The following is a 9,770-nucleotide window of genomic DNA, read 5'->3' on the forward strand; positions in this document are numbered from 1 at the left end:
GTAAGCAGTCTATCAAGTTCCCACATCGACCACGGCAGCAATAAGGAGCTGGAGACGGTATTATAAAATAAAGCAGCTTGCTTGTGTTGTAATTCACGGAGCCATGCGTTGAGCACAAAGCGAACTATTCTTTCGCCTTTTACTAAAGAATACCGTGTGCTCGTCGCTTAAAGTGGCATACGCCTATTTTTGGAGGGGCGCACCTCTGTGGGTGCCCCTAACAATTTCAGTTAAAATCTTAGTACTTGTGTACAAGATAATGTATATAACCCAAGGTTTTAACAATTTCTGTTAAAGGCTATATAACCGAAGGTTTTGGAAGATGCTAGTTGGGTGAGTGGATTTAACTAAATTTATTATATTTCATGTAAACAAGTGTATGTATATTTAAAATATATATAATTTCATTATAATTTATGAAGTATTGGAACATAATGAAAACATAGAGAATAAGCATATAATGTGTGCTCATTTAAGTATTCGATCAGTCTTTTACAATTTATTAAAAAAAATAAAATACAAAATGAAAGTTTATCTATTTTCTGCTTAAGTGAGTTGATGCCTAGACGGGTCTGGACAGGTGCCTAGGCGGTCTAGGTAGACATCTTAGTAGGTCCATGGTCCCTTTCTTAATTTTCAAACGCCTAGGCATTAATTGAGACGATAACCAACCGCCTAGGTGGGGATTTTTAGAATAGTGATATAACCATTATCATGTAGAAAATTGCTTTTAAATTTTTTCTCGTTTTCGAAAGAATAGTAGGACGAAATGAATGTTTGAAAATGATTTGCGGGCATTAAAAAATGCTGCATAATTCAATGTCTAAAAGCTGATAACATAAGTCAAGATAAAGTCCGTACGTTACAACAAATGGCTGCTTCCCATTTGCGACCAATATCTTACATCTCAATACAAACATATGTACTGTAGTCAAGGGACCTCGGCCCTTGCGACACTTTTCAGTGTTACCATCATTCTCGTTCATCGGTTCAATGAGCTGAATGAGGAAAGGCGTTGGCGGTGCGGTGAGCTTGGACAGCACAGGCACAATGCACTGACGTCAAATTCATACAGCCGCTAAAGTTGAGGGAATGCCTTCCAGAGCAGGTGTGAAGGGCAGGGAATGAATCGCACACAGCCTGAACAGCAGAAGGGGTGAGCGCTGTGCATTGGCTGATGTTGAGAGTCCTAAGCCCTTCCTCGTCATTCCTGGTTTTCCGGGATTCCCACATTGCCGCAGGCTTGTTCTTCACTAGACTCTGGGCCAAGGAATACATTGCTCTGTCTGTAATGTTCTTACAGTAGTAAAGGCCAAGCGATTGCAAATGAGGACACCTATTTGCCAAAGCAATCACACTGTCATCTGCAATCAATGAATAACGGAATCAGAAGTGATCACCATCAACAAAACCAGGAAAACTACAAATTTTCAGTGTTCAATTTCTGATCATTCAATTATTCAGGCTCCCTTTTCGGTTCAGATAATATTTTCGGGTCAACCTGTTCATGTCCTAAAAATTTCCCCCAAAACATTAGGGATTGCACCGAGACATCATGAAGTGACGCTACCATGAGGTTAACGATGGACTGTGATAACCAACTCTGAAGCAGCACAGTCAAGGCCATGCAACTTTTCATTATAGCGCCATATACTCCTTTGCAATGCGGACATCAACGCATGCATTTGGAAATATAACATTTATGAAATATGACCACTAAAACCAACTGTAACAGGCAGCAAGTACTGTAACCCAAATACCTGATATTTGGACACAGCCACACAAATCAACAGTTCTGAGTTCAGGGCATCCGTATGCCAAACTCATAACTCCAACATCACATACATCCTCACACCAACCAAGATTCAGAGACTGCAACTGACTACAGTAACGCCCAATAGCCTGCACACGATCTTAATAGTATTAACAGAGCTATCTCAGTTAATACACACAAAAATAAATAAAATCAATATCTGATCTTTACTTTACCTGCAATGCCCTGTCTGATGCAGTCCTGACGCAACCGCAAAGATTCAAGACTTCCAATTTTCGGCAAAAGCCAGCAAGATACTCAAGAGCAATGTCACTGAATGCCGAGCACCCACTAATGTTTAGTTTTGTAAGATTTGGGCACCCATGTGCTAAGGCATACAGGGATCGGTCACTGAGCTTGAAGCTTTTGCTGAGGTCCAGGACCTGCAGGTCATGACAGAAGTTTGCAATGCTCTCAACAGCACTATCCTCAAGCTGGGGTTTATGATCTTGACGCAGTATTAGAGTCTGCAATCTCGTAAACTTAGGAGCTAGAGATAGGACCAAGCTATTCATGTTCTTGGTGCACCTGAAAACATAGTTAACAAATTAAGTTGGCATTTTGAACATCTTAAACGGACGAGCTTAAATCAGTTCACAAAGTTCATACAAACATTCACATCACTCATCTCCTTTCTGGAAACAGAGGAGGATTGGCATCTAGGGAAATTAAGTTCTCCACGCCCCGAAAGTATATTCTTAGGCTTTTGATAATTCTAAAATGCTAACATGATTTTTAGTTCCTTTCTGAACTGTGTTTGATTCCGCATCCTGTAAGTGGTGTTGTGCTTCCTTCCATACAAGGAATTGAGCTCTAACGTAAGTGAATGCATCTAGAGTCTAGACCCTAGCAAGCTTACCAATTACTGCCATGTCAGTTGAGAATCAACAACATACTTACATATTCTCCCGCTTTGTGTTGGGTTGGTAAGTTTAAGGGAGAGGGAAGGAGAAAAACGAAAATACAATAGACGCATGATGACCAGCAACTCTCTTTTCCGAACAACCTAAAACAAATTAATACATTAACCTGGATTCAAAATACTCAAAGAACTTGTATGCTCAATCATACAAAAATCCAGCTAGATATTAAACAGAATGTATAAACATAAGCATCTATTTCTTCAAACTAAATCTACTCCCACGAGAGATTAATGATAGAATTCATCTACATAGACATCGCTAATATGAACAGAGCCTTAAATACGGAAACTTAGTTAATAGAATTTCACCAACTCCAATAAGTTAATTAATCGTAGTCTGTACAACTAGACAGCATGGGTAAGCAATACAATCAGTCTGATCCTGGTCAGGCCTAATGACAGAATCATTTTTTGCATAACCAAAAACAAAAAAAACAAACGCAAAAGCAAAACCAAAAACAATTATTCAGATGACTTTAAATTCATAAAAATAACCGAAGGAATTATATTGTGTTCCAAAGAGCAACAACACCATCAAAAGGGATAACACAAGAACAGATAATTGCATAGCAAGGCGGATAGCGCAATATTTTTCCAAATACCTGATAATTTTGCAAGTTACTAGAACCGGGGGAGTTATTTTCAACAAGTAACACAAGCACAAGAAAATTTGAATTTTCGAAGGTCATATGCCAATAGGTGATGTCAATATATATGTTCCTTTCTTTGAACAATCAAAAACACAATATAGAGAAGGCAAAACATATACCATGAGAGGGAGAGGCGAGTAAGGCCCAAGCAAACAGCATCTCTCCAGCCACGGCAGACTCCAGACGCCAGGATCACCGTCTGATCATCCGTAAGCGCCAGGATTTGCAGAAGCAGCTCTATTGGAATATCCTTCCAATCAGTGATCATCACCCTTCCTTCCATCTTCATTTTCCCACCACTACACCCACTACCACCAACAGAAGCACTTCCACTTGCACTTGCAAACATCATAAGCTTCTCAAAGCACAAGGTCAAGTCCTCAGCCTTGATGCTTCCTTTTCCCACCATTTCCTAAAACTCTGACCCCAAAAATCCTACCACCACCACCACCGCCTTCACAAACCAGTAGAAAAAGTTCCTCCTTTCTGCCACCACCTCAATCAAGAGAGAGAACACACCTTAAATATTTTCAGAAAACCAAAAATGAAAACGGAAGCGGTAAAACGACAAGGAACATGAGTACAACCACAAACCCATTTGTCAACACCTTAAGAAACTTGCAGAGACATAGCAGAATTAGATATATAGTAAAGTAATCCCAATCCAGACTAAATTAAACCCATCACTTTCTAAACGAAAATCAACCCATTAAGTTTTTTTTTTAGAGAAAAATGAAAACTTCCAAATAAATTATATTATTATCTTCCGCCTTGTGATCAGCCTTTGCAAGTTACACCTGAGTTGCAAACAAAAGAAGGAAAATTTTCAACAATCAAAGAGACCCCTTCAAGTTTTTGTTTTCTAAATTTTGAAAGAAACCCCATTTGAGAAACAATCAAAGCTCAAATTAAAATTAAGAAGGGAACAATTTTGACACTGATGAGGAAATGAAGAAGTGAAGATTAAATTTTGGACTCAAAACATGAAAGGTGTAGCTTTGACAGAAATTGAAAACTTTAGCTCTGAAAAATGACACCAATTTGCTGCAAAATTTACAAAAGAAAAAGGAAAGCTGAAAAGTTAAACCGATCAATACCAGGAACCAATATGTGTAAGAAAACAGAGCAGCTAACAAGAATTACATGAAAAAATGGGACAAGATTAATGTTTTGAGAAAGTACCTGAACTGTACAAGGTTGTTGCTGATGATCAAAGTTGCGTGCGGCTTTGTTTTGGTTGTCTTGGTCTCTCCGATGGTTTTCGTGAAGTACAGAAATGAAATACATAAAGAAAGAGAGAACTTTTAATATAGTTTTTTTTACTTTTAAATGGTAAGAGAGAGAGTAATCTGTAAGGGGAGAGGCGTCTAGGCTGAAAATAGGCGACGTGTATTCGCCACGTGGCACTGCAAAGAGTATTGATGGTGGTATAATTGTGGGACCCGGCTTTTGTGTCCTCTCACTTCTTACACACTTTCATCTCTTTCTATTTTGTACAGTCACGGTTAAATTACATTAACATTTTATATTCATTTTTTTTATAGAGATAATAAGACAAAAAATAATAGTAATATAAAATATTGACATGGTTTAACCGGCATAAATTGAAGGAGATGAAAATGTAGGAGAAATGTGAGGTAAAAAAGCCAAGTCCATGATTGTGACGCCCAAAATCTGAGGTCTTGATGATTTGATCAGAATCCTTTAGCGGAGGGAGAAGCATTTACATACAAACGTTTGTTATGTGATGAATGGTTTATATGTTATGCATATAATGTATATATTAATATTAATAAATATTCGTTTTTATAGTTTAATTGTAGAGAAATCCTTAAGAGACTATCTAAGTGAGATTTTCTATGGATTTTTTAGCACCTTATAAATTAACGTTAATTTTTATGTCAATATTATAAAACATTAAGTCAACAATATGATATGACAAGGAGTCCATGTAGAGTCATACTTTTGAGAGAGTCTCTTTATCATTTCTTAAGTAATAAAAAATTATGTCATAGTAATGTTAGGGAGACCAAATTTCAAAATCAAAATTTGTAAATCAAATGATGTGGATATTGATAATTAGATTATTACATAAGTGTTAATTAATAAGCTTATTTTCTATTGATGACACATCATTTGGTTTGTAAATTTTATTTTAAAATTTGGTCTAGGATTACCCTTAGGACATACAAAAAAATGTATCCAAGAGGAAGAGATGATGATGGTGACCCATTGAGAATATATGTGACAAGGAAATTCGAAACGGGAAAATTTTGTACCGAAAATAAAAGAAAGAGGGTTGATGCAATGGTCCTTTCTTCTTTAGGAGAATATTGGTGTCTCGCACATGACTGTTGATGAATAGCTAATTTATCTAATCCGTCTCTACAAATTAAAAATAAAAGAAAGAAAGAAAAAGAAAAGTGAGAAAAGAAAGAAAAAAAGAACATGAGAAAAATGCAATGGAGTTTTTTAGGGTACAATGGGAAAGGGGTGAAGTGGATGTGTGGGACCAGAAGGTTCCAATTGTTTAGAACCAAAGCCGCAGCTAAAAGCGATCCCACGCACCCCTCAATTGTTGATGGTACCTTCTTTAGGACACAGATCCTCTCCGGATGGGAATCAAATATATAGTAATCGTTGACCAAATATCGTACGATCATTTTTTTTTTATATATTTTTCATACAAAACAAGGATGATTTGTTTTTAAAAATATAAAAAATATTCAATTATGGTCGCATGATCTTTGATGAACAATTACTATGCATTGATCTTCGAGATCTCTAGTGAGGAGATCCGGAAAGAATCTAAATCCCCTTCTTTATACAATGAGTCCCCCTTGCTACACCATTTTTCTACGTTATACACTCACTTTATTCTTTGTCAATTAAATAATTAAACAAAAATTAATGAATAAGATTACGCAAAAATGTATTGAACAAAAAAATAGTGTATGATCATCTTTTGTAAGTTGCAGTTTTTATTCTCGATATTAATGTTATGTTTTGGATTATATCTCTTTAGTCATCGTTGTACTATCTTATGGTGTTTTTAATAAAAAGATCTAATATTCCAACAAAAAAAAGTATAGCATTTTTGTTGATAGAAAGCTCTGTCCAAAGTCTCATGGAGAGAAAGAACAAACAAGTTAAAAAAAAGTTGATGGGGGCAATTGAACGCGTTGCCATTGTGTGGCTTGTTACTACTTTAAAAAAAAGAGACTTTTAATTACATTTAGACTCCTTTAAACTGAACTCGAGTATCACTTTACTCTCTAAATTAAAAAATTTCCATTTAACTCTTGAAACTGAACTTGTGTCTCACTTTGCCTCCTGCTATCAAAATTGTCTATTAAATCCTTCAAAATTGTTTCCGTTGCACAGATGAGACGAGACCCATTGTTGCTTTGATGTGTGCCACCTAAGTATCTTGTGGCTGAAAAATTAAAAAACCATATTTTATAATTAAAAAAAAATTCTTTCGAAAATAAGAAAAATAAAACTCAATTTTTTTTAAGATGTACATGCCACACGTCTCTGAAATAGTAGGTTCTATTTGTACTTGGTTAAAGGTTTAATGAATTTGTTAATGAACTCTGACAATAAATGCTAAGTGAGATACGAATTGAGTTTCGGAGTTTCAATGACTAGCTAAGTTTTCAAAAATTAGTTGTAACTATGAGAGCAACTTCAGCGTGTGAAACCTTCCCCCCAGGCAATATACTATGCTATCCACCTGGTGAACAGTAATCACCTTTTGCATCTCCACTGTTGCACTTCAATAGCCATGGCAATAGGCAATAAAATATTAGTATTTTTTTATTTATAAAATAATACAAAATAATTTTAATTATAATTTCGGATAAGATTTTTAATCGTTCTCGTTGCGTCACGTGTCATTATCCGAAGTATTATTAAATAATACAAAATAATTTTATTTGTAATTTCGGATAAAATTTTTAATCGTGGTGTAAGGTAGATGATAATGAGAAGGTCTTTATAGAAAAGTAAAAACAATTTTTTTAAAAAACATTTCAGATTTTTTTCGGATTTTTTACAATTTTTTTTTAATTTTTATTCAACTAATTAATCTCTGCAGTTGGATATAAAAAAATTTGAATTACAACACTCCAGATTGTGCCACGTGTCACAATGGTAACTTTTCTTAATTTTAAAACTATTTTTTCTTTTATTTATTTATTTATAAAGCCTATTTAATATCGACTGTTGATCTCAGATCGAACGGTTGATATTAAATAAGCTTTTTTTATTTTTATTACCGTTGAGATCGAATGGTCCAAGTTAAAGAGCTGTTCAAATCAAACGCACCATGGGAAGCCACGTGGCTTCCCAACGGTAACTGAGGCTGACTGTTCCGCGAGCCCCTGTGGTCTGAAACTTGTCTGCTGATGCGCCCCCAAGCGCGGGTGAGGCGCACGCGCCTAACAGAAAAAAATTAAAAAAGGGACTGACAGCAACCTGACGTCAGCCCTGCGTCAGGTCCACCTTGGGCTCGCGAGCTGGCGATTCCTCACGGGCATGTTGCTTGGGCCTGCCCAATCCCTCGGGCTCCCAACGCTGGAGGCTTGCAGCCGGGCTATCCAGCCCTATTTGGTCCATTGTCCCCTGAGCAACCCACAACGGTGGACTTGCTCTGAGTTTCAAGGCATTTTGCCATAAATAAAATAAATAAATAAGTCTGTTAAGATCCCCCAAAGTGAAGTTAAAATGTAAATTATTATTTTAGTGGGTACGTAATGGAGGAGTGTCCCATCTCTTTTATAATAATTTAGGAAAAAAGTTTGAACCAAAAAATTGGTTATAGCCTAGGCTTATTGGGCATATTGGCTAGCCTTTCTTCTCCTGGTCAAAATCATCTTCATCTTAAAACAATAATTAATTGTGGTTGATATTCATGACCGGATGACAGGAAGATCAATTTTTAAATTAAATTGTGTAAATCAAATAATGTAATTGTTAATGATTATAGTATTACTTAATGTCGATTAATGTGCTTATTTTTTATTAGTTACACATCATTTAATTTGTAAATTTGGTTTAAAAATTTAGTCTTTTTAGCATTATCCTTCACGATCATACAACAAAATGAAAACTTGTTTCTATATTTATGTTGGGGAATGCTAAGGAGACTATTTCAAAAGTTGGACTTTTCGTGAACTCTCCGTCACCTTATATTTTTGGCACAAATTCCGTGCTAATATTATAAAACATGAGATATCAGAGAGTCTATGAAAAGCTCTAAATTGACCAAATTGAGAGAGTCTCCTTAGCATTTCTCATTTATGTTTGGAGTTGTTTTTTTGGTTCTCAAGACACCCTAACAAACGAAAAAGTAACCATTAATTAGAACCAATTTTTCTAATACAACAAATGAAATCACGTCTTCAACTTTAAGAAGAAAAAAAAGAGAGAAGACTTTGTTATCTAGTCCACTTGCATGCAGAGAAATGCAAACGAGATTCTCTCAAAGTTGAATGGATTCTCTACCACCTCATCCTTTCGACATAATATTTTATAATATTAACACGAGAATTGTGCAAAACATAAGTTGTCGGAGACTCTCTCAAAAGATGCTAAGTCAACTAAATTTGCAAACTAAATTATGTGTCACCAATAAAAAAAAGTACATTAATCAATACTTAAGTAATAATTTAAGGGTAATACTTAGGAGACTAAATTTGTCATTTAATTTACAAAATTTAGTCTTAACCTCCCTAGCATTATCCCATACATTATGCTGCTGCCTTATAGATTGTCACTAAGACGAAATCTCTACCTTTTTCAATTGATCTTTAATTGTTTACATTCTCTGAGCATTTTGCCAATTTTTTTCTTTAAATTTGTATTTCAATTCCCATTTTTTCTTTGAACTTTTTATATTGATAAAATTCCTACTAAATTATTATTAATGGGCAATTGTCCACCTAAAATCATGTTTAACAATATTTCACCTACTTTTTGTTAAAATGTCCAATTTCAAGAAATGAAATATTAACTTACAAATAACGAAACACACTTAATGACAAAAATGTGACTTTTTTGCATGGAATAGTAGATAACGGTAAGCAATACAGTAGCGGAAATGACGATTGATATAGTTGATAGAGAAAATTGGCAACAGGAGAAAAATCAGTAGCAGACTGCAAATTGATGGGATAAATAGGCAAACTTCTTGTCATTTTGCAGTTGGCAGAAACCAAAAGCAACTTCTAACTTGGGAGTTCAGATCGTATCACTAGCTAGCTAGTTTATTTGTTTTGGACTTAACTTCACTGCTGAAGAATTCGAGTTTTTATTAAAAAAATCAAAATTTGAATACGTGTTTAATTGGAATTGAATGTAAGTAACAGGTGCTGATGAATTT

General features: G+C 35.3%; 1 protein-coding gene and 1 non-coding gene across 3 annotated transcripts; one reads left to right on the top strand and one right to left on the bottom strand.

Annotated features, from left to right (window-relative positions):
* Positions 1-99: 99 nt before the first annotated feature.
* Positions 100-216, top strand: LOC137727166 (U5 spliceosomal RNA). Its single transcript, XR_011067737.1, has one exon. It is a non-coding gene; the product is annotated as a U5 spliceosomal RNA (small nuclear RNA).
* Positions 217-815: 599 nt separating this feature from the next.
* LOC137726465 (F-box protein SKP2A-like) lies at positions 816-4,706 on the bottom strand. 2 transcript variants are annotated; one of them, XM_068465399.1, is made up of 5 exons: positions 4,568-4,706; positions 3,505-3,871; positions 1,990-2,341; positions 1,761-1,902; positions 816-1,364 (listed from the first exon to the last, which is right to left on the bottom strand). In XM_068465399.1, the coding sequence occupies exons 2-5, from the start codon at positions 3,792-3,794 to the stop codon at positions 991-993; spliced, it is 1,158 nt and encodes a 385-aa protein (XP_068321500.1). In that variant the 5' UTR covers positions 3,795-3,871; positions 4,568-4,706; the 3' UTR covers positions 816-990. The 2 variants fall into 2 exon arrangements, with proteins under 2 accessions (XP_068321500.1, XP_068321501.1); XM_068465400.1 differs by having other exon boundaries at positions 3,505-3,881; positions 4,568-4,667.
* Between the last annotated feature and the right edge of the window lie 5,064 nt (positions 4,707-9,770).

The sequence above is a fragment of the Pyrus communis genome, chromosome 2 (genome assembly GCF_963583255.1).
Source record: "Pyrus communis chromosome 2, drPyrComm1.1, whole genome shotgun sequence".
NCBI classification, from domain to species: Eukaryota; Viridiplantae; Streptophyta; class Magnoliopsida; order Rosales; family Rosaceae; genus Pyrus; species Pyrus communis.

Bases quoted from the DNA above. Each gene is read 5' to 3' on its own strand.
- LOC137726465 (XM_068465399.1), bottom strand. From the start codon at position 3,794: ATGGTGGGAAAAGGAAGCATCAAGGCTGAGGACTTGACCTTGTGCTTT. The intron at 2,342-3,504 runs GTATATGTTTTG...CTATGTTTTCAG, and splicing joins ACTCGCCTCTCCCTCTCATG to GTGCACCAAGAACATGAATA. The intron at 1,365-1,760 runs GTATTTGGGTTA...CATTGATTGCAG, and splicing joins TGGCTGTGTCCAAATATCAG to ATGACAGTGTGATTGCTTTG.